Source organism: Nylanderia fulva, unplaced genomic scaffold, assembly GCF_048542155.1.
Source record: "Nylanderia fulva isolate GAGA-0341 unplaced genomic scaffold, ASM4854215v1 Scaffold2, whole genome shotgun sequence".
NCBI lineage: Eukaryota > Metazoa > Arthropoda > Insecta > Hymenoptera > Formicidae > Nylanderia > Nylanderia fulva.
The window spans coordinates 7,930,356-7,957,013 of NW_028190263.1; the positions used below are offsets into that span (position 1 = coordinate 7,930,356).

At 34.2% G+C, this 26,658-nt stretch overlaps 2 protein-coding genes across 4 annotated transcripts in view; one reads left to right on the forward strand and one right to left on the reverse strand.

The window, feature by feature from the left end:
• The window catches only part of LOC114937065 (neurotrimin), a 126,450-nt gene extending 106,000 nt beyond the window's left edge, over positions 1–20,450 (forward strand). For both annotated transcript variants that reach the window (XM_029310413.2, XM_029310414.2), the window contains exons 5-10: positions 1,598–1,726; positions 1,883–2,017; positions 9,636–9,785; positions 14,394–14,462; positions 14,577–14,678; positions 16,775–20,450. In XM_029310413.2, the coding sequence (XP_029166246.2) occupies positions 1,598–1,726; positions 1,883–2,017; positions 9,636–9,785; positions 14,394–14,462; positions 14,577–14,678; positions 16,775–16,986 (797 nt within the window). In that variant the 3' untranslated portion in view covers positions 16,987–20,450. The remainder of the gene's footprint in view (positions 1–1,597; positions 1,727–1,882; positions 2,018–9,635; positions 9,786–14,393; positions 14,463–14,576; positions 14,679–16,774) is intronic.
• A 1,361-nt stretch (positions 20,451–21,811) lies between these two features.
• Positions 21,812–26,658, reverse strand: part of LOC114937150 (Dpr-interacting protein eta) — a 152,564-nt gene continuing 147,717 nt past the window's right edge. For both annotated transcript variants that reach the window (XM_085482149.1, XM_029310560.2), the window contains one exon: positions 21,812–26,339. In XM_085482149.1, coding sequence (XP_085338275.1) covers positions 26,179–26,339 — 161 coding nt within the window. In that variant the 3' untranslated portion in view covers positions 21,812–26,178. The remainder of the gene's footprint in view (positions 26,340–26,658) is intronic.

Sequence of the window (26,658 nt, forward strand, 5' to 3'; positions counted from 1 at the left end):
TTCTCTCTTGCTGCTTTTTTTTTCTTCGCCAGCAGCAATGCTAGCGTATATAAATCGGCATTCGCAACTAATTAACTAAAGAGCCTGCACGAGCCAACCGTTGGTTAACAGCTTATCTCGTATGCAGGTGATTTCAGGCTGAATCAGCAGGCACATTTCAATAACATAAATCACCTTGCACGAAGATTAAACGATGGAGCCGACGAAGTCGTTTCCTCAACGACTCGAAAATTCATTTCCTCGGAATACATTCATCGAGCGGTTTCTCACACGTCGAAATTAAATATATACGCTTCACTTTGGAATTAATTTTTCTACGTATACCATATATAAATAATACGAATACCGTCGTATCGTACCTATAGTTACAGCTCGCGTAACGCTAAATATCGCATGGAACCGGCATGTATATTCAACTTTTCCAAGATTTAGTGTGACAGTTTATCTAGATATATGTATTTCGCGCGAGCTAGACATGGAGCGTAAGAACATGAAAGTTAAGGATAACAAGCGAGTTTTAAGCCACGGCGGTGTTCAGTGCCAAGGCTGCAACCGTAACGGCGAACCCTCCGTATTCGGCTTACGTCTTAAAACTTAAGAAATGTAAGTGGACGAGTTGCAGCACAAGGCGCGACGTCTCTCAGGAGCGCGCGGTGATATTCCTTAAATTCTAAATTTTATGGCGGATGTTTTGCGCCTCTCGCGCACGTGCCTTTCTAATCTACATATACTTTAACTTTGCGATTTACACATTTTTCTGCATTTTATACGTCACGTTTTTTTATCGATCGTATATCCTGGCTTATTGCATCGCGAGTAAAAATTTGTTACATTTAATTAATAACAAAGCGCAACATCGCGCGCGTTCTCGCGTAATCGAAAAAATGCACGATAAATTTATTGGTATGCAATATTTGCATGAATTTTTGTCGGGTTAAAGATTTTACGTTGGAATAAATCTATTTCGCAATTATTGAGCAACGCGTTGTTCGATACAATTATGGATTATAGATATGAAATCAATACCAATACTTCAAAGTATACGCGATTTTAATTGTTTATGTATCGCGTATATATATATTTTATCGCGTAAGAAAGTGCGCGTAATAGAGTTAAGAGTTACTTGGCACTATCAAGTACATACATTCATAATATTCGCAACTGAGAATTCGAGTAAGATATACACTAGCAAGAAATTACGGACAAGTGTTTCGCCGTCTAGGATGCAGGACGGGTTTTGCGAATAGCTTGTACGAGACGTTCAATGTTAACGGAGATTAGACTACGTGATAAAAACAATGGCGCGGTGATTAGTATCGGTAACGCAGAGAAATACAATGCAACATAGCCGACGTATATTAATTCGAATCCTGATTGCGAACTTTTTCGTCGGACATGATGAAAATTTCTTGCTGGCGTGTTGAATTTGCGTGTGAAATTCCGCGCGATTTAGGCTCCAAATATATATTATCTATGAATAGAGCAAGTCAAAATTAGAAATAAATTCATTTCGTAATCCTAGACGTTACGCTTGTAATATATGTAACGACTACGTGACTTTACGAATAACGATTTAATGACAAATCATGTGTCACAGTGGCCAGTATTGAAGGGTCAGTCTTCAATATCACCAAGGTGAATAGGTTGCAGATGGGAGCGTATCTTTGCATCGCGTCCAATGGCGTCCCGCCAACAGTCAGCAAGAGAATCATGCTTGTTGTACATTGTAAGTAATTAACCCAAAAGTGTTTTTACACGCGGTGTCTCGACACATTAGTAGATTGCATTTTTGTTTAGTACATAAAATATATTTAACGTAAAATTTAAAAACAATTCGATCGTCTATTAATCTTCTTTCACGTGTGTGTTTTAATGTCAACAGTTACTCCAATGATTTGGATCCAGAATCAATTAGTAGGTGCTCAAGAAGGACAGCAAATGACGTTGGAGTGTCATTCCGAGGCATTTCCCAAGTCCATCAATTATTGGACACGAGATCACGTTATTATAGTAAATGGTAAGTAATACAAATAAGCAACATATTTTTATTATCAATAAAATGCATTTATTCTGGCATAAAAAAATTATTATTACTAGTATAAAAAAATAATGAAGCAGAGCGCTTTGAACTTTGAAAATTTTCACTCGAATATCATTTGAAATGGAAGCAAACTCTCGAATCGATTGGAATTATACAACGGTAATTAGAAAGCGTCTGCCAGCAATGGCGACATTAATTCGAGCTATGACAACGCCAACTCTTTCAATATCGTCGACAATAATTGCGACAGCAGCAGCAATAACAACTGGTCTATAGATTGCCATTTCCGCGCGTATGTATGCACAACACGCGTGTCCCTGCCATAATTTAATGAATGGTAATCGAACTCCGTTTCAGCGGAATACTTAACCATACTTTACTAGTTGACAATACATGGCCAGACTCGGTTTGTTCATCGAGAATCCATTTACGTTCGTGTACTAAAAGTCAAAGGTCGCTGTACAAACGGTTAATATCCTGACAAACCCATTTGCCAAACACAGGAGATATTGTAGAATTTTGTTTTTCGAAATAATTATGAAAATTGTTTTAGAAAAAATATAATATATGACATTAATTTAAATGAAGTGCCGTTAATATTTTTTATAAAGAGATAGCTGTGAAGAGATTTTAACGAGAATGAAATATTTTTCTCTTCGCTCACTTCAATTCAATCAGTGAAAATATCACTGAATAAATTGGTTGAAATTTAACTGCAAATCAATGCGTATTTCACAAAAATCTTCAAACACACATCGTCTTCTTTCATCGATTATGTCTGACTATAGACACTAAGATATCACTGAAAAATCAGTCCTACCGAATTTCTGCTGAATGAAATTTAACTATTTGCGATAATGGTACTTAACATAATCGAAATCATGATGTACTCATCAGCTATAATCCACCGATTCCATTTAAATGATGAGCCACGATCGATTCGTGGGAAAAGCATGGAACACCGAACGAGAGCGGTCTTTGGCCTAACGCGAGAAACAATGTTTGCAGCGCCCGCAGATGCACGTAGCAAGCGAGACGAGGCAAATCGGATCTGACAATGCATCGGTGGCGGTGCTTTACCGAAAAGCGGCGCGCATGGGTCGCGCACGCATAATTATTTCGGATAATTAGACATGACGCGCGGCTGCCGGCGCGTCGTGTAGCGAACGTAACGGAGTAATGTACCTTCGGATCCATTAATGCAACGCTCCGTGCTGTGTCGGTCGAATTCCGCAGCGAGGAGTAAGAACGGGACGACGGCGATGACGACGGACGCCCGCGTGTTCCGCAGCTGCTAATCGCGCGGCTAATTAGGTTAATTTCGGATCGCTTCTGCCGGCGCACCTGCAGCTCCCGACGCGGGCTCGCTGGCGTTTTGCTACCCGGTGATCGATGGCCCGGTACGATTTCCATTTGCGACGTCGAGGAGGATAGAGAGGGGGAAGATTAATCTTTGTTTGCCCGGACGTCCGAGATTTTTATTTCACAGCCTGGTTTTTTGGGGGAATGAAATCGCCGGCTTTCTGTCGCGCGGCTGAATGGCCCTCGCTTATCTGCATGACGGAATCTGGGAGCCTGTATAAACCACGATCGCGGATTTGACTTATGGCTGTGTCACCTTTTATCGCGAAGCGACAATACACGATAAACGCTTTTTAACGCGCGACGACGATATCCGTAACGAATTAAAAGCTCCGACCGCGCTTTTCGAGGGAATAAACGCGTAAACTTGAACGCGATTAGGCAAACTCGAGCCCTTTATATAATTTGTATAAATATAACTCGTCGTATTAAAATTTTAATTGCACAATTTCATGTCGCGAGAGAGTTTTCCGCGGCCGTATAATTCTAAAAAAATATCCAGGAGTCGGTGCGCGCTTTCCGCGTAGCTCAGCGCCGACTTTCAATCCGAGTGGAATGAAAATCCCATAAAACTGAAGGCGCGCGTTTCACGGCTTATCTGACGAGTAGATTCCGTACCCGCAGCCCCGGATGGAAAGCATGCGAATTACGAATGGGTTAACTGTCAAGTTATCTCGCATTATATTCCCCCGTGTCAACCGCACATGCCCCCCGGTGTTTCGGGTGTTACGACATGCTTTACGATTTAACGTTCCATGGATATGGGCCGGCCCGACTAATGCGAATTCAGCGCGCGTGACCCACGCACGATCAGATATCGAACCATCTATCTATATGTGTGCAACCGATTTTCGAATCGACCATTCATCGGCCGTTCGCTAACGTGGTGAATAGCCGTGCCCAAAACCGTACACAATTTTCAAATCGATTCCGAATATTCGCTCCGCCAAATTGTTATTCCGGGCGAGGATTTTTTCCAAAAAATAAATTACCAATAAGGCTATTAACCGTTTCGTGCCGATCTTTTTTTAATCAATATACGATAACGACATGTATTTGTGTGTTTTTTACATATTTATATTTCAGGCAACATCTATGTATATATATATATACAGTGAAAAAATTCATATAAATGTGTGTATTGTTATCATATTGATTAAAAAAGATACCTGTAAACTATATATACATATATGCAATGTGCGAGGAATTTTAATATTATGTTATTTACAAATTCATAAACTCGATTTGCATTGTCTGTAAAATATGATTCGCTGTAAGAATTTGGTCGTGAAGATGCGCCACGATTATATAGGAAAATCGCGATTCGAAATTACACTGTGAGAATCCGACTAAAGTTGGGCATTCAAATTTCCGGAATAAAACAGAAAAGTTTTATCGGCGTCATTGAAAATTTTTTTCTCCTTCTTCGGAAGAGAGAATACGGCGCTGGTTTCATGCTTATAAAGCTTTATGGTAATATCCGGCGTCGGGAAATTCATGAATTTTCCCGCTCGCGGAACTTAGCGCAAATTCTAAGTTTCGCCGAGCGTTTCCAGTCACGCAGCTCAATCGACGGAAACGGTTACCTATAGATATATCGCATACCGTCCGTTTCTCACGTGACGGCAACTCGAGTCGTAAAGCGACGCAAAGTACAATTCTATTATGCCACTATAGTAGACTCATATAATGAAAGTAGCCATTTCGTGATATCGTTCGCGTTGCAGCGTGGCAATGCGATAGATATGTATGTGAGAAGAAAGCAAATCTTTGTGTGTTACATCATGTACGAGGATGTTTTCAAACGTAACAGCAAATTAAATATGTTGCGATTTACGAGTCGTGTCATCTCTTCTACACAATTACCCTCCTTTTTACTTCTCACACCGTTGCGCCAACTTTCTTATTTTGTTAGAAAAAAAATTTCTTCTTGATTTCCCGACCTCGTTTCCTCTGATTATCATCTGTTTGGACCTCTGAAGAAAGCTTTGAGCGGGCGAAGATTTGGGAATGATGACAAAGTCAAAGAAGCGATGCATTCCTGGCTGAAGCTAAAAATATTTTTTTCTAGGTGAAAAGTGTATTAAAAAAAAAAGAAAAAAAATTATGAGAAAAATGATATTTGTATCTCTAATTAAATATATCTGAATCTCGTATATCTGAAAATATTCAATTTACTGTTGCTTTTCAAAACATCCTCGTACATCAACGGGTTTATAACTTTCAAGCAGAGTTATTGAATACTGTAATAATCTCAAGTTCCTCTCGCATATATACCGTACATAATATAATGATTAAGAGGAAAAAGCTGTTGCGCTCGCCGTAATTATTGCAATTATTCGACATTTTTTAGTCGAACGCGCGAGGCGATAAATTTACTGTATAAATTTGGAGCGGATGGAGAGGGGTGATTGGGAATTTGAGACCGCCAGGTCGTTGACAAGAGGATTACGTCGTAAATCAGTGCCTTTGGAAAATATAATCTGTCAGTGGGCAAACACGCGTTACGCGCTCGAGAGCCGGGGCTCCAATTCATTTTCAGCCATAGAGTTCCCGACGGTTACCAATTACGCGATATTTAACGTTTCGCCGCTCTACGTGTTTGTGTGTATCAAATTAGATCTGTCGGCGTTAAACTCATTACGGACTTTACATTTTTTATACCCGCGCATTCGCCGAACTATGTGCGGCCCGCTTTTAAAGGAACGCGTTTCCGCGTCATCGTTGTACTTCCCTCGCGACAGTTTCGGGTATAATTTCTCTCTCCCTCCCGTAGAAGGAAAGAGAAATTTCATTTTCCAGCGTTAATTACATTTCGGACACTTAATGAATTAAAATTAAAAATCTTGACAAGAATATCTTTGTGCGCTGTGGAATTTTAATGGGAAGCTTTTAACAGAAGATTTGCAGCGCTCTCGCGAATAAATCTTCTTACTTATATTATGCAAATGCATACTTGTACATCCCGTGCGGTATTAAATAAAATTTAATTGATTATAATTTATTTTGACACAACTCTCCGAGTTTCAAGTTTTTCTTCCTTTTTTTCATTACTTTAGCATGTAAATAAACCAAGCAGTTCAAATTTTCTTCCATATAAAATTATTTGAGCTCGTCATTTTCTTACAAACTATCGTTTCGCGCATCAATCTCCGTTGTTTTGTCGACACTCTCAACCGAGGGGGTAACCACTAGCTAAAATGTTGTCCCACAGATTACATGATTTACATTTGATTTCATGATTTCATTTGATTTCATGATTTCATCTAATTACAAACGATTTCATCTGATTATAAATGATTTCATCTGATTACAAATGATTTCATCTGATTGCAAATGGATTTTTTTCATTACATATGAAATCATTTCATAAAAGTAATGATTTCATCTGATTACACAATGCATTTTCGTGATTGCACATGTAATCATTTAGGATTTTATGTGACACAAAAAATTATAAATAGCATTTTATCTTGAATTTGATCGCAATTTACTACGGAAAGTGCTCGTGCCACACATAATTTCATCACAGATTTCATAATGATTACACATGATTCCAATGATTACACGAAAATTCAAAATGATTTCTGCTGACTACATATGATTTCATTATGATTTCTAATGATTCCGCATGATTTCATTTGACTTTATACAATTACATCTGATTGCAAACGATTACACGGGATTTCATAAGGATTTCATAAGGATTTCATAATGATTTCGGGGACACTGTCCCACGATTACATTAAGTGGTTACCCCCTCGCTCTCAACATAACTCTACCATTTATTTGATTAGGTTAATAGAATTGTCTTCTCTTTTTCACGGGATTTTGAAACGTAGTAAAGAAGCTCGGTTGCGCTGACAAAAATGGCCAAGTGTCGCGTGATCGATGAGCGGGCGCGTGATCGCGGAAACGAGACGGCGTTAGACGAAATTAAGCGTGAGCGATCGGAGCCGCGGATGGAAATTACGTCGGCAGTTTGAGTTTCCCCAAGTCAGGGTGATTCATGCCCACATATGTCGGCGGCGCGCGCGCGCGCGCGCGCAGAGATACGAGCAACACACAAAATATCGGTGGTATCCAGCCCCTACCCTATGGCACATGACTTTCGGATTCCAAAAGCAGTTTTATCCCTGCGAAATCCATTCGCGGATGCCCCGGTCGCGCCGCGGGTAACGCCACCGGCAGCGTAGTTCAACGTCGTTAAACTTTTTCATCTGCTTTTCAAACTCAAAGCCGGCCGAAAGTTTTTCTTCCGCTCGCGGGAGAGCAGAGGACCCGGTATACCTCGAATGGTGCCACTACATAAATGCATTCTACCCTTCCATTCCCGCTCTTCCTTCGCCCTCTCCCTCAATCTTGCCCTTTTCTCTCCACACATTTCTCTTTCTCTATCTCGGAAACGTAAGTTTTCCCACCGGCTGGGAAAATACTTCGCCTCCGCTTTGCCGCGAGTCATTACACCTATAGATTTCACTCTCTAGCTCTCTCTCTCTCTCTCTTTCGAATGCGCCGCCACCTCGAATTGTTAATCAAAACTTCTTTCCGCATTCGCGCGCATTTCCTCGTCGTTCCGCTTTCAGCCTCCTCTCACTTTTCATCCACCGAGACGTTATCGAGAGGAATCGTTAATACCGCTCCTCCAATTTACTGGTATTTCAGTTTATTCCAGATATTTATATATAGATATTGTGCTTTATATTCCTCTGCTACTGTTTCGTGTTCACGGAAAATTTCACTTTGTCAGAGGGATGATATACGAACATATACATATCTGGGAGATAGTTATTAAAGGGATGTGCAAAGTTTCGCGCCTTTCGATTATAAACTTCGTATATTAAATTAGTCACGTGATCACGCATAATTTTCCAGTTTCACTTTACTATTCCAAGAAGTAACGACTGGTTGGCGTGTTCGCCCACCATGGTATTATTGCATTCCATCTTATTTTCGGTCAAGCGAAATTTCCTCGAGATGCCCTTTCCTAGAAATTGCAATTCTATCTCTCGAAAATAGAGAAAATGCGATCCTAGTTCAGATACCTATATATATATATATATGAATCTAACTTTGATAAATTAGTAAAAGCGTAGCGCTCTTTAATTAACTCTACTGTGAAATGTTATGCATACATTATTATATAAAAAAATATAATTATGATTGTTACGAGAAATTATATGGCAAGATATTTGATTAATCGCTTTAAAATAGTGTTTTATATGAGAATATTTATCGGGAGATCATACATTCGTCTATATTGGGAATAACGAGATCGGGAACAAAGCGTTTGGCACAATTTAAATACATAAACGAACGCAAGGAGAGGTTCAGGCTGACGCGTGAATATGAGAGGAAACCAGGCGAGAAACCCTAATGCTAGTTTTTCTAGTTGACAGAGCACAAAGCACAGTGAACCGTAAGGGCGTACCGGAAGCGCGGGATATTGGCAAACACATTTTGAAATATCGTTATATTATATTCGGTCCGGCTGAAAACGAGAGATGAATCGAAAAACGCGCGTTCATTATACTTGCAATTTTTTTCCAATAATAATAGATACGTGCAGTTGTAATGACGCGGATACGTCATAATGATGTAAATGAAAGAACGTAAAAATATATATAATATCCGTCATAAGAAATAATTATTTTTACAATTTTTACTTTAGAATTTTATGATTATTAATTAATGCAATTTTTATTTCGTATTAATTAATTATACAATTATGTATTTTTATAATTTCTTTGAAAAATATTTGTATTGCAGATGCAATTACAATAAACGCGAGCAATTTTAGTTACGCTTGCACAAAATGGTTTTGGTCGGTATTTTCATGAAGTAATGTCTTACGGCGATGTTGTAAACATATTACTGCATATGGATATAGAACTGATGCTCGGTTTGTAACGGGTTCTCCAGGTAACATACATATATGCACGCGTAATATATCCCCGTCATATCAGCTTCAGGTTTTCGTTACGTGTATAATTTCAACGGAACCAGCTTTCATCGTAGATTAAAACTAATTCCATAATTTTAACGAGAACAAAGAAGACGCGAAGCATCTTTTATCTCGCTTAATATTTATTAAGCTTCTGCGGTTAAGTTCTAAAATTTGAAACTATACGTTTTAACACATCTCTTTATAATTTCGGGGACAAATTAATTTTGCACATACACATGAAAGAAAATGTCTCTGCATCATGCTTTTTTTTTTTTTTAATTACAGGGGAGAAGTACGAACCAACCTTATCGGACAACGTATACAAGGTGCATATGAAGCTGACGATACGTTCAGTCACCATGTCCGATTATGGCAGCTACAAATGCATATCTAAAAATTCCCTCGGCGAAACCGACGGCAGCATTAAGCTCTATCGTGAGTATACAATACATTTTTTCCCTCGTTTTAAATTATTTTTATTTTATTATCAACGAGACGCCCCGCGAATTGGAAAACACGTTCATACTCTTGTTTGCTAGTACATTACAATTTTGTCATTTACATAGATTTGCAAATTACCGAACAATTCTGCTCGTTTTAATCCAAATTAAACTTGTGAGCGCGCTTCACCCTCGTATAAATTAACATTCTCAAACATGTTTTAACGGTTACATATAAATCAACCGATCGATAATGTTTATATTCTTCGTCCTGTCAAATATTTTGATAAATTGTACATTTTAATCGCGCACAATAATTTATGATTCTTATTTGCGCGCACGTACATAATTCGCGACTCAATTCCCCACGCCATTTTTTTTTTTTTTTCACAAATATGTTAATGACCGTGCTAATCCGGATTATCCGATGGAAAAATGCCACGCGACGCGTCGTCAAACTGATCGCGCAATTTGCGCGGCTCGACGATCAGAAAGCGATTCGGCAAAGTTACGACAGAGTAATATTATATTAACGCGATATAAATGATTTATCGCGGGCGTATATCTCGACCGCGGTAGCCGATATCGATTCTCGCGCTGGTTTTCGGAGCATTTGTCAAACGGTGGCGCTTATCGCGGAACGGTTGTCGCACTTTCTTTCGCGACTTTGGATCGCACGCGTTATCAGAAATCGTTAGTCGCGCTCGATGAAGAACGTATCCGTCTCGACGGATGAGAAATTAAGCATCCGACGTGAGCGAATCGTCGACCATCAGGACCGACGAAGGTGCGATAAAGAGAGGAAGCGCCTAGTTCTTTCGGGGACGAAACGAGCGAGATATATCGGCGGGTATAAGTCGGCTTTGAAATGTGAGATCTAGGAAAGGTGGTACCCGGTGTGCCAATCGTGGATCCCCGATAACCAGAATTTCTCTCTCTCTCTCTCTCTTGAAATGCGCGGGACTCCGGGGGATGAAAAACGTTTGGACCTCGAATGCACATGTGCGAACGTAAATGGAAGAGCCGCGAGGGAAACATCAAAAGCAACGTGTTTTATCGTTGACACGTTGGCGTGTGTACGCGATAGCGAAAGTTTGGTTCGATATATGTATATATATATACAATGGAATAGAGCGATATAAATTCGCGATATGTATAAATCGGGAGAAGTGGAATGTCGCGTCGATAAAAAAAAAGTACCCGATAGAAGAATTTTATTTCCGCAACTTCGAGTAGAATCTGCATAATTTAATTCGAAAACGTTCGCCGAAGAATGAGTCGGCGTTTCTGCGCGCGCGAGCTCGGCAAGAATAGAATTTGTTCGGAAAGCGAGGAGAGTTTCCTGTATCAATCATCGTCCCCGGCTAGACACTTTGCCGGTATTTTCCTCCTTCAAACTCCTCATTGATTCGGTATCAAAGGCGAGTTCGTCCTCGCGATAAGGAGCACCGTGAAAGTCCCGGGTCGTATCTGTCTCCCTTGGTAAATCCGCATTTCCCCAGGAAAGTGGTGAATCACCGATAACCGCGAGTGTCGATCTGCGTCCTCCGACAACCCTTGTCGCTCCTTTCTCATCCCTTCCTTTCATTACCGCGGTGAGAAAAAAAAGAAGAAGCCCCTTCTCTCCTTTATCGATCGGTAATTGTAGGTTTTCTTCTTGGCGCCCCCAGTAGATTGAACTTCCCAGCTTTCTGCTTTACTGCGACCGCCGAATCGGCGGATTACCGCTAAGCCGCTTAAATAAGCGTTCGATTGTGTCGACGATTTAATGCGCATTAGCATTTTAACCCGGCCTTTCAATTCGCATCGAAAGTTGCTACAATGGCAACCGGATTCGTGCCTTACTAGTTTTAATTGCTTAACTTTATCTAAACGACGAGAGAGAATGCGTTTTTTTTTTTTCGTTGATTGCAAGCGTTGTTTCTTCAATAAGAACCATGGCGCGAGTCGAGCTTTATCGCGATTGATTAACATCATTTTATATATTTATTTTATTTTCCTAATTTCTTCTAGAAATAATTTTTATTTTATATATTTATTTTTTGTAATTAATTATAAACTTGAAATAAACAGGTTGTAAGAACTGAAATTGGATAGCGAAAATTAAATTTTCGTTCCTCCTGCACAATTACAAGGCATAGCGAAAAATTAATTTTCGCTATTTAATACGCAAACATTCGCATTTGGTTTTCATAACTTGTTTACTTCAAGTTTATACATAGGAGTTTTTAAATTCTTATTGTTATAATTAATTGTAGGAAATTAATTGTTGAACAAAAATTCAAGGGTTGTAATTAGCTTTTTAAATTATAAATACCTTTTTGCTCTGCTTTCTGACCAGTAGTTGGTCATCTATTTTGTACAACTTATCGATTTTTTTGGTCATTATTAAATCTATTTTTCGGTGATTCTGATTATATTTAGATGACTATACAATTGAAGTCATATGATTATATCCAATCACCATAAGTCTCTATAAAAAATAGAGCAAAAAGAAAAATTTATTCTGTTACCGGCTAACTATTGTATTATCACCGGCAGATGTGTAAATATTTTACGCTCTTTTACAAAATCGTTTGTTTGATACTCATTTTAATATACCTAACTTTTCGTTAATTGATGAAAAGCTAAATTATGATAACTTAGAATAAAATGTGTGTATAATATATAGTTTATATTAACATAAAATTAATTAAATGTTTACGTTATTTACTATCACGTATAATTTATTTAATCGATAACTCGGTTTTACAGAATTCAAGCAAACTCTTATCTAATCTATTTACATAGATAAAGAGACTAAATAATTAGGATAAATTCAGCAAGCGTTAAAAGAATAAGTTATTACATAATAAAATTAAGCGTTCGTTATCAAATAAAATAAATAATTAAAATTCGAGTTATTTTTCCATTTTTCTTAAATTTATGTTTTAATTTATATTTATAATGTCACATTTAATTTAATGTGTAATATTGAAATAATTAATTTTTATTATCATTATCAAAAATTGTTGATCTGATTCATTTTAGCCATCCATTTTAATAAGACACTAAATCCATTTATAATCTATATTTATACCATCTACGAATCCGTCATCTCGAAACAAAATAAAAGTTCATCACTCACCGACCGATGGCAACAATGGAGTTGATGGCATTGATCTGTAACATACAAGTAGAAGAGATCCAAATTGAGGCGACGCCTACAGAATAATTAATATATGAAGAAATACATTTTATATACATTTTATTTGATGTATACAATATAATAAGTGAATATTTAACGTATTAATTTTAATTAAATTCTGAAAAGATTCTACTTTTTATTAAACACTATTGCATAATAAATTTAAAATTTTCAACATAAACTTTACATTTAAAATTATAGCTTTCACGTAAAATACTTTTTCTCTAATTCTCTTTTGTTTAATTAAACCTAATTACGCAATTAATCGTAATAACTTTAGTCTCACGCATAATTAATATATAAATATACTCATCGAATATATATATAAATTGTCCAGGTCCTCAGGGTTGTTAGGGTTCGTAGATTCACTCACGAAAAATGTATACAGTTTGCACAACTTATTCACGAAAAGTTCATACAGTTTATTATGCGCGACAGTTTGCACGGCACTTCCGGAACTTGGGGATGTGCAATATTTTGAACGGCGCTCACGAATTCACGATAAAAACGAACTCGCGACACTTTGCACGACACTTTCGCGAATTCCGCGATCGTGAACCAATATTCCGTACATAATATCGCGTGAGGTAGGACTCCTTCGAGTCAAGGGTACTTCAACAATAACTTCGGACAAGATGAAGCCTAGATATTCATCATTCGCAAAAATACGATTAATTACGATCGTTTCGATACGTCTTCACGTGTTGCTAATTATAACAAATGTAGAAATTAATCACATTTCTCGAGGAATAATCCGATAATACGCAGAGCGGCATTCCTTCCTAGTCGAGTCTCGCCGTATAAAGGATGACAGCTTGAGCGAGTATGCCAACAATAATACGCTGTGAAGAATATCATCGTACGACAACAAATTTGTTGTCACCTTGAAATATTCAATATTTTGTAAGATACATTTCAAGCTAAATATTCTATATTTCGTATTTCAAATTAAATTTGATGTGCATAAGATATCGTCATAAATAAAATTAAGGTGTAATAAAGATTTAATAGAAATAAAATTTATTTTTAGGTCAATCAAGACTTTATTTATTATTTCTGCACTGTTATTACTATTATTTTTTTATTATATTAATATTAAATTAATTGAGATATTATTTTACTCTTTATCAATATTTTGATTTTGAAATAGAATAATTCTATTATTCTATTATTTTTTCATTAAGACAAGAATGCAATAAAATATTGTTACAATTCTATTCTGTTTCATTTTTCATGAAAAATCACAGGATGCACATGATCCATATAATTTTTTATATAACCTGTAGTTTTTTGCACAATGTATTCCAATGAATTTTTTACACATAGAAAATCCGAATAGCTACATATTAGTTAGTACAAATTCATTCAATAAATTTATTTAATAAAATAATATTAACGTATTATGAATTTTGGCAGACATACCAACGCCTACGACGGAACCCACAACGACCAGCACAATGCCTATTCCAACTACTGTGGATCCAGGTAAACATTATTTAATGCAATCTATTATTCATAAATGTGTATACTGCCAACATACCAGTAACTGTACAGTTATGCAAACAACTTTAACAAGAAAAATATTGTTATATTTTTTAGTGGAGAATATCCAGTGGTCGCGACAAAAGCCGGTACCCAGTCTAGAGCCGGGTTCTAATGAAATAACCGACGCATCTTTGTCGACTGTCGTCAGAAGCGAAGGTACGCTCGGTCTCCATTATATTCTTTTAATTTGTTTTCCCTGCTAGCTGAGATTTTTCGCACTAAACAAGGTTAAAGCCTCAGGAAAAACACCAGGTATTTTCAATAGAAAGACATCGTACGAAATCATTTAATTTCATTTCAAATTGTGTTGGAATCTCTAAATAAAAGAAACATTCTGCTTTCTAAAATATGAAATTATAATTGTTTGTAATACAATCAAAAAATAGTGTTGCATCCTATAAAAAAAGTAAAAATCTTGTTTTAACGTATATATTTACAGTTAACTGTGAATGAGAGAAAGAAAAAATGTATACAAAAACCTGAAAGTGTTTCTTCTGTAAAAAAATATAAAATTCGTCCATTGTTGAGTTCAATAACTGTGAAGTGTATCGATTGTATAAATTGGAAATTATATAATCATTCCAGATTGTTGAAAAAGTTGGAGCAGAGTCATAATTTTGATTTTGTCATACGCACTCGTATTACAGCGAGAATAGTTTGTTCGCCCTTCCGCCACATTTTAATACGAACATTATAAGTGGCAATTCCAACTCTGCGACGCCGTTGTTACAATTACGGGCGACGGGCGACAGTTACGGTGTGTTGTCGAAACAAGTTTGAATATTCAAAGCTCTGATCGCGCGAACCTCCTGAAACTTTTAGAGGGGAAACAAAAATCAGATTAGCCGACTGAGTGTGCATGTGCATGCGCGACGAAGGTGATATTTGGCAACCACACTGGGACTTGAATAGAAACCACAGTTTCGAGTGCCTCGGGGGACCTAGTGCTTCCTAGTGATTATCGCTTTCCATTATTCACTCAATGTAATTAAGATTACACTGAGTGAATAATGAGCGAGTTCGAGTTATAACACGTAATAATTAGCTTACTTTATTCCGAAGCTAATTTTATACGGCAATTTGCATAAAATAATTAAAAAATATTATTTATACTTTTTCGGACCGATATATTTTTCTTGTCTATATTAATTTTAGAAAATTTTAGGAGGTTTGTTAGGAAGGAAGAGGAACTTATGAATCTCGATTTGAGATAGTTCCTCATCTTGGCAAATTTGCTAAGCATTATATATTGGCTCTCACAGCAATAGATTCTCTATCTTTGTTAAAAAATATTTGTTTGCCAAATAATCAAAGTCCTCTTCTTCTTTTTTAAAAAAATATTTAGCTTATAAAGTTTCTTTTCCGGAGAGCAAAGTTAAAGAGACACGTGCATATTGAATTGAGAATTGATGTTGGTTTTCGTATATAATACGATCGGGCATTCGTAATTCAAGCCATAAAACATTGATCTGTACGATTCAGTGAAGAGGAGCACTTGAAAACACGTCACCTTCCGCAAATACGTTGCCGGGCACCCAAAATTCGCCGGGATACGTCGTCTTAAATCATCGGCCCCGACGTAATGCGAGAACTTACACGCCGCCGGGCAGTGGCGGAACTTTCCTCCGGAAAGTTTCGCGGAAGGCGCGAAGTTTATTCCGCAAAACTTCCAGCAACGTGCCTCGCCACCGTGGAGAATCCCTCCTTTTCCCTTCGTATTCTCCAGCTTCTTCCTACCTACCAACCGTCGTCCTCCACCTCGTCAAACGCGGAACTCTCGACGGGATTTTGATGAAATCCCACGCGGTTTATGAACTACTGTACTCGCCTCAACTATGGCAAGTAATCTGCACCCGGCTGCCACGCCGGGACGGTATCCGAACTTGTTTCGATTATCATGTAAACTAGTGGGTATAAGCAAAGTCGCGGCAATTCGCGAAGTAGTGAATTGGATGCGATCTGGTTACGAAATGACTCTGGGCATTCGGACGCGGACACAATGAATACCGAAAGCAAAAGATAACATGAAACGGGCATTAGACGTCTTGACGTTTTGAATAAGTCATTTTTTCCCCAGAAAGAATAAATAATATCTATGCTGAAAAGGTTCACGCGGTGACTCCTTAATTTTCGCGCTATTCAAAATATTAAAAACTATATAAGTTTTTTTCATTATATTGTATTATTTAAAAGCATCGCGAGAAAAATCGTGGAGCACCCTGGAAAAATATGTTATTCGTATTTTTTTTTAGAAACGCGATCTCGCAGCAGACCAAACCAGGAGGAGAATCATGAAGCTGAAAATGTCATTGACACCAACAGCCACAAAAGTATCGACGATGACGTTGGACAACGAAGAATTGACAATACGGCGCAGTCGATGTCCTCGACAAGCAGCACGTGGCGTTGCGTGACACGATCCAGCGCAGTGATCTGCATAATAGTGCTTTCCGCCCTGTCGTAGTCATCGTGACACTGGGATGATTAATCGAACTCCTTCCAACTTCGCGATAAAATCTTGTAAATTTTTCCTTATGCAAGGGATCAATTAATCGACGAATTAAAAGGGTGAATAGCACAGACTCGTTGAAGAATTCACAGTTAATACAGCAAACGCCGAACAAAAAAAGATGATTATCATAGTGCAACTACGAGTTTAGCTTGTGTTCTTTAAACGAAACTTTACGAGAAATTTAGAGATTCATTTAGAGATTTTTCCCCTCTTGCGTTTGTGTTAAGTTATCTATTTCTCTCACGTTTTTTTTTGTTATTACTGTGCAAGAATGCATTTAGATCAAATAAATAATTGTCAATAAAAAATTGCGATATGAAGATTGATTATCTTATTCAGTAAATGCATCCGTAAGTATATTTTTTTCATATATATAAATCTATGTATATATTGTCATATAAAATTAAATGAATATAAATATATATAGTGTTTAAAATATAAGTATTGCTATGAACGCTCAAATTTATTTGCGACATTGAATGATTGGAGATTAAGTAACGTAATTTATGTAATATATTTAATATCTATGCTATTATAATATTAATTAATTTTTTATTCGTCGATTTCTATGTGAGCCGTTTACTTTTAATTTTATCAGAAATCTCTCTGCGCCACTTTGTAAGCGATCGATAATCGAGACGTCGAGCTATCAGCCGACTTTCATTAAGGCCTACCATCGGACATTTCTTAGAAATGACGACAGCGTCACAACGGGATTTTTTTCTTATCGGATTCCACCATTATCACCAAATCCTTGTCTCTAACATTTCTTCTATCGGGAGAGACGCTTTCAAATCGCGCGCATCATTAACGAAACGAGATCATCCCTTAGCTTCAAAGGAATCGACTGATATTTCTTTCCACTTCCGAACGACTTATTGGAATCGTTAGATACTCGTATCTAAATCATAATTATATATTAAAAAATCGATTACAGCAATATATTTTATAAAAGATTTGTAGATATATAGAATTTTATCTATGTATATATCGAACTTTGTATATTTTAATGTTTTAATTATTACAAACACATTACATCGAACGTCAAATGAGAATTCAAAGATTTCTTGTAAGATATTAAATACATTATGTTAATTGGATTCATGACTCCATTCGTCGATATGGTTTTTAGAGAGAAAATTCGGCCTACTCGATTGTTGAACAACAATTTTGAATTATTTGCACATAGATGTATAGCTTCATACTGGAACATTGATAATGCGACTCAATAATAATTAGAAATAATTGACTGTAAATTTTGATTATATGTTATCAATATTTACACACTAATTTTATACAAAATTTACAGGAGCATATTTATTGCAAGTATTTTTAAAAAATTATTTTTATTGCGCAATTGCATGGTATTTTAATTAATTTTACTCATACGTAAGACACAAATTAACTATCTGTACTTATATGCTTGTTATTAATCTTGGTGCATTATTGCAATGCAATAGCAAGTACAAAATAATGTTTAACTTTTAAAACATACATCATGGATCAATTATCTTTAATTGTAATTTATTCTGATTACATATTTTGGTTTGAATCTGAATTATCAGTGCAAAGGGTTAATCAATCTACTAACCTAAATGTATAAATTCGTATATATAAGTATAGAGATTAAATGTGACATATGCGTAACTTGAAGGATCGAAAACGGTGCATGCAATGCAACGAAGCAACCGGGACTTGTAAATTTTTTAGAATTAATCACTTGCATATATTTGTAAATAACGTTACAATTATATGGACCTTTTTTCCATGATATATTATCGCTGTACTAATTGCATTGATAAGAAAAATTTTGTATATATATATATGGTAAGTCTCCTCAGAGAAAGTAAGAGTGTGAGTAGTTGTCGACGTTTTTGTATACCATATGTGGATGTTTCCGCAAATGAAGTAATTGTATCTTCGACTTGTGTCAGAACAATGAATTTCGTGAAAAAAAAAAGAAAAAAACACATCTAATTCGTCTTGTGCTATTTTATGGAATTTTAATTATTTAATTAATACTTTGAAATATGTAACTTAATTCTAAAGATAATGTTTTTCTACATGATTATTTAGAATATTAAGTGCAATTGTTAAGCTATTCTTTAAATTAGAGACTGATCTACTTTTGTGAAATAATTTATATTTAGGAAAGTTTTATACATTTAAAAAATTATAGAGTATTTTGCATTTTTTTTGTCGAAAATATCCGAAATATTTTTACGATGTGTATTATTTTTATATCTTATTTCTTAACACTTGAAATAAATTGAATATTTAGTAATATCAATTTGAAACTCGTAGTTCAGAAAAATAGAGCGTTTGTGATAATGCGTTCTTTCATTGTGCATGACAAATTTTGTCATGAGCAAACAGTGCATCGTTTAAAATGTGTTCACAATTCGTACATTTGTATTTAAATTAACGTGTAAAAATTCGACACCAACTCACGTCCGCTCAATGATACAATCGAATTTTGAAAATTAATTTAAGTGTTACACACACTCTAAACAATAATTGTAATCCCTCACTATAAACAATATGTATTCTATGTCACAACTCAGGTGCTCCCTGGAATCCAGATGTACATATATTAATTACAAGTCTATATATAATATATGCGTAAATACTGTAAAGTGGATGGAATCACTGTAAATAACTGCAGCCAGCTTTTTATGATCTTAAAAAGTGGTACACGATAGGTCAACTATAAAACAGACAACTCTATCTTTTAGACAAGATGTAATTAAATATATGTATATATGTCTTATAAATAATGTTAATTATTTATAGTAATCTTAATTCTTTTTTAATTTTCTTAAACTCTCACACAGTTTTTTTCAAAATACAAATCTCTGTGTAAACATAATTGATAGAATTATTGTATAAATATAAAGTGACATGTATTAGTTATAAACACACACACATATATATATATATATATATATACACACGTACGCACACACACATATATATATATATATATATATATATATATATATATTAAATTAAATCAGTAAAATAAATTTGCTAAAAAATTAATATTTGTGTAATTAAATTCATGTAAATATCGTGTACCACTTAGGTTCAGATTTCTGTTAACTGTAATTATCATAGTCGGGGGAAAGATCGATTTCAGTGAGCTTATCGCTTTATAGATAAATATTCGTAGAAGAATGTGAGTTGAAATTATGTGAATTAAAATAAAAATTTCATAGACGAAAAATTCCAAAAAATATTGTAAAAAGAGTTATGTTTTCATTGCTGTAGTTGTAGAGATATGGATCATGTTGTAACTGAATGAATGAATGCAAATGGGATGAATAAATATCGAATGTTTAACCCACTTTGTATAAATTCTATTTAGACGTATAATTTATAGATTTATTTCTTCAATAAAGAACAGTTTCTTTAGTACAGAATTAATAAAAATAATTAATTAATAATAAAAAGTTATCAGTCAAATTTTTCGTAAAAAAATTTGCAAATTTTAAATTTAGGAATTTCTGGAAATACATTTTTTGGATTTTATAAAACAGAATTACGATCTTTTTTCAAACACATATATGTGTTCCTCCCTCTGTATTTAATGTAGTTTATTAAATTCTTATTTTACAAAAAGTTACAGATTTTATTATTGATCATTGTAAAGTTACATTAATTACCATTTAATTTATATTTAATCTAAGTTATTAATTAATTTACTAATCTAATTTAATAATTAATTTATTAATCTAATTTAATAATTAATAAAATTTAATATTTATTAACTTACCTTATTTTTACAAAAATTCAAACTTTTTACATTCTTATTCTACAATCGTATTTTCCTTTTATTTTTCTATATTAACTCATATGCTGTTTCTTTAACGAATTACATTATGAATAAAAGTATGTTATATATACGCTATTATGACATATATTTATTTAAATCAACTTGAAGATAATTTTCTAAATAATAATACGTTCTGACATATTAATTCCACTTTTTTATTGAGAATCCCTTGAGCAAACGAATTATTTTTTTAATCTTGTTTTCATAGCCTGAAAAATAAAGATAATTAATAATTACTTAATTAATAATTAATAACATACAAAAATTATTAATGAGTCCGATGTTATTTATAATATGATTTATGCGTAATGCTTGCATAATGCATAAATATAAATATCAAATTTAATTCAATTTGAATTTAAAATTACATTTTTTATTTAAAATTCAATTTATACAATTTGATAAAATTATATTAACTTTATTTGAATATGAAATTGTTAAACTACCAACTCATCTGTTTTGTTTTCTCGAAAAACATTTCTTTAAAAATAAGTAGCAATTATAATGTGTAAACATCTAAACGTGATGCTCCAAGGATGTCCACAATAATGTTCCAACTTTATTATATTAAATGTAATGTATTAAAATATTCATAATGCTGGATGCACTTACCAATTATGTGCATAAACTTTATTTTGTTGAATATATTATTTCAGTAAAGAAACACGATGGATAAGTAATTACCGGATGAAAAAATCTTGCTTCAATATTTTTAAAAGAAATTACTATAATAAAATATGTACAAGATATTGAGTAAGTTTAAAATAAAAATATTATTGTCAATATAATTTACTATCAATTTCCTTGCAGACAGATTTGCTTTACAAACTATCTTACTGAAATAGAAAATTAATAAGCACAAAAATATATTACACGCAAAAATTGAAGATGCAGCAAATTAGTAAAGTTCATTTTGGGAACTAAAATACGTACAATAAAAAGTAAGTAATAAATTTGTATTTCATGTATACACGGACATTTTCCTGATGCCGATAGTGCTTACAGGACTAGATCGCGTGCAAAAAGCACGGGCAGTGGCGCAACCAGATCGGCTTCAATATCGCAGCATAATTGCGATAGAGCTATGCAATTGAATGTTACTGTTAATCTACGCTTATTTATTGATTAACAATTATTTTATCGATCTATACTCTAGCGTTATCGCAGAGACATTCATAATTTATTAAAGTTGTTTTTAAATTTTTATTTTAAAATCCGCTTTAGATGGTTTACCATTCACGACAAAGAATTTAGAATAGAATTCTATTTAAAGTTTCACATATCGTATTTTTAATATATTTATACATAAGTGTGTGTATGTGTATACTCTGATATGTATATTCTTCAACTGTGTAGTCTGATAGTCTTTCAATGTTTCTCGTATTATAAGATATATGAAATTATAAATAGAATTCTACCACAAATTATAGATCGCCTGAGATGAGCTTGAGAATAAAAAGTGTGTTTATATTAGCATTTTACATTTGTCGCGATGGAAATTTATCCTCGATGTAGCAAAATGTTACAGTTATTAAACGCTTTTTTTGAAAAAAAATTTCCGTACTTATTACTTATGCAGGGACATATACAGTTACGCCACAAATCAGCAGAGATATAATGCATTTTTCTACCTGTATATACACTATGACATTTTAATATTTTTTTATATGTATAATTGTAATAGTCGCACGTGGTACATCATATACTTTTTTTTATTAGCTACACGATTCGTATTACTCGTCTTTATTACAAATGTCGCACTTACTCTTCACGATTTATTATACGCGTTGTAATGGTGTATTTATTATGAATGATGTATTTATGTATGGTTATCTACAATGTCGATGATATAAAAGTAGGTTGCTCTGAATTATTTTCGATACATTGTTCAATTGCCGCAGTCACTAAATTAATTGTAAATAATACATGAACATAAACATCATATAGATGCAGCGTGAAATCTCGATGAAGAATACCACTCGATATATACAATAATAGACATATAACGAGCCAATCGAGGCATTGAATATTATTTTTACTTCGTATATGCGCAGTTAAATATTAATGATTAAACTATATTAAATCGAATTGAAAACCATTATAGATTATAGATTAAATTTAATTTAATCGGAATAGGTCATATTGTATTATTAGCTTCGTCGCTGCGTTGATATTTTTAGACATTGCTAGATTTTGAAAGATAGATGTTTGCTTTTTAAAATAACATTTTCTGTAAAATACTTATTTGATACTTTCAAATAATATATTTTGCATAAAATAATTCTTGCATTTAGGTCAATATAATTAATGTTTTCTTATATATAATTATCTTTCAAATGTTTTTTAAATTATTTTTCATAAATGTTACAAGTAAATAAAATATTAATTATCTTCACACTATTTTGATATATTCAGCTTAAACAGTTTAAATTTGCAGGGCCATTCTATATATATACAAATTAATTGCAAGAGATTTAGTTTTCAAAACGATATAATAATAAAAAATCGATATAGATAAATAAATCTATTTTCGTACTGTAGAATCATCAAATATAAAAACTGCTAATTTAGTTATTTTTACGCGGAAAATTGATAAATCTCTTTACTTTCATGATAAGCTACAATTCTCATGATATGCTTATATAGATTGTTTAACATTTCTCTCAAGTGCTCCTTTCGATTTTTCCAACGCTTGATTACTCTTTCAAATAACACGCAATCTCTTTTCTTATTACAGTCAGCTTTAACCTATTTCAAGACTCAACCTCCTTCATACCTGATATTCAATAATAAGCTCTCTACTTGCATACGTATGCATACATCAGCGAACGAAAACACAAAACGCCATGTGTAAGCCCGGCATCGTGATATTGTACTATGATTCAAACTGTACAGAGTGTCCCAGTTTACAGAATGTGTTACCCAAAGCTCTGATATAGCTTAAGTAAAGTTCTGAGAATATTTGCGTCGATTATGACGCAAACATTGATGCGTCACGTAACATTAATAATTAATGTTACGGAAATTGCAGTTAATTGCTGGTTGTGACATTAATAAAAGAAATCGATACGATCTATCTCTTATAATAAATCATTCAATCCTCGAACGCGCACATTAAATTATCTAGAGTTGTTTCGTGAGTTTGTCAAACATTATGTAATCATCGAGAAATTTAATTCGCTCTATTTTACAAGAAAAAATTATATTTCGCTGAATACTCTGTAGATCGCTATGACAGTGATAATACAAGTGGCTTCCAGCCTATATACTTTCTAATATATACAGTACGTGTGGAATATAAAGCGAGATCTATTCACACGCAGTACATCGATCACTGCACATGGAAATGATTTAAGAAGGCTGAAAACCTCCTCAGTCTTGACTTAATATTATTATATATAATGTATACATATATAATTGTACTTATTATACATATTATATACAGATTATGATATAGTCTCTGATTTATTTTTTGAAAAATAAGATTATTAAAAGACATTAATTATATATTTTATTATATACTCTTTAATTCGTAAAATATGCATTGAAATACAACTCTCTGCTTTAAATCTTAGAATAAAAATTTAAATAAAATGATTAAAATTGGTAATCCTGCTTAAGAGCTACTTAAACAAGATTTTATGCAAAAATGGGAGAAATTATTAATTCAATAGTTTCGTTGAAAAATCCGAGCAATGCCGATATGGCATTGTTATATATACTATGTCGATACATATATAGTACATTATACATAGTAATTATACCGATACTATATATAATATTATACAGAGAGTTATTGTAGAATAGATTTTAGCTAACGCGAACGTTTCTTCCGATACAAATTCTAATGAACAATCCAGGATGTCCGTCGAGGATTCTCTTTTGGTGCGAGTCTTCAAGCGATGGCGATTAATAATATCCCCACTCCCTCCTCTTTTATATATATTCTATGAAATTAATGCTACATATTTTATGCACATAATAATCGTCTTAAATAATAATTCAGGAGTTACGGAGAGTCATGTAAAACGATTGCAGCATCGATGCGACTTTAATAACTTATTAGAGAAGGTAGATATCTATATTGAATAAAATGAGATAAATCGTGTAACCTACTTTCACGTTGCTAAAGAAAAAAAATTATATGCAGTTTCATTTAACAAAATAAAACATTGCTTGAAACTACATGGAGAAAAAAGAAAAAGAGAAAGAAAGAGAAAGGAAAAGTAACATAGTATATAAGTAGAAACTTTGCCATCTTAATAAAAAAGTATTCATGCTCTTTGTCGTGAAAAGATAAAATACAAACTTTTAATATATATATTTTTTTAATTAAAATTTAATTTAATTTAAATTTAATTTGATGTAGCCGCATTGTCGCATCGTTCGGTCATCGGTTCGTAATAAACGTCCGACGTTGGGATACACTACTGTCCGAATAGCCAATTAAAAATAACACAACTGACATAATGACCATCTTTTGTTGGCCTGTATCTTTATAGAAATTTATTTCTTTTCAATATAAGATCTTTCGCTTATTGCTCGTTGTCAAAATTGATCATTACAAATAAATTACCTGATTCTGCAGCGTTTCTTCGTTCGATAAGAAGTACTTTTTATACATTATTGATTATTTCATAGAGGAGTTATTAGATGTATTCAAAGAGTTATTTCACAGTTATATATATATATATATATATATATATATATATATAAATAATATTTATTAGAATGTTAGCTTCATAATACACACAAAGAAATAAAATTATTAATAATGAGCAAAATATATAAGCTTGTTTTAAACAAAAATTATATAGAGAGTAACCAAAATATTGAACTTGCATATTCTTTTCGAAAATTAGCCGATTCCTTATTACGCTTGTTACAATGTTTGTTTATGGGGATATTTCAGTTACTTCTACAGCGTCGCAAACGCCGCAACCCTAAGATAAGTAAAGAGTAGGCGTTCCCCAACGTTGTAACATATCATTCGGGCCGCATTCGGGGTAGATTTGCACACCTTAACTCCGAACCCGAAAATCGTAAATCCGCATGACCGTCCCTTAAGTCGTAATCCTCCCTTAGCGAGCTCCGCGACTATACGATAATCGCGGAGCCGCCGCTAATGCTACTTATAGTATTATTATCTTATTTAAGTTTTAAAGTGTAAGTGTGGTCAAACGCAGTCCTCGACGACATTCATCCTCGACTGAAGTCCCTGAGCGATGAATTTACAAGTGGATGTACAAAGTCACATGATTCGATGATCGAAGTACGCGTGTGATGACGTGCAGCGCCGCGGGCAGATCTCAGGCCGGATGCAACGTACGCATCTGCGGATGATGATGGAGGCAGAGGCACAAAGCGACGAGGATCACCAAGAGCAACGAGCTCCTGTTGCTGTTGGCGCTGGATTCGTCGTAATCCGTTACGTCACCGCCGTTTTCCTTTCGACCCCGTAGTTTCAGATCTACGACGCCAGAATTCAAGGATACGTATCATTAATGTTGTATCGTGTATAAAAGAGAAATTAAAAAATTGTAATTTTGTGGCTGAAATACGAATGGTTTTTTAACTGGATGAATTTTTAAGGATGTTTGATATTGAGTTTCGATTTTTATAAATTAATTTTTTTTAAATATACATTGTTTTAATTTTCGTAAATTTTGAGATATCAAGCTAAATGCTTTTATCTCGAAAAATTGGAAAAATTTTGGTAATAATGTCACACACAAAAATCGATTCATAAATGAAGGAGTAGTTCGCGGTCAAACAGACATATAGACAGT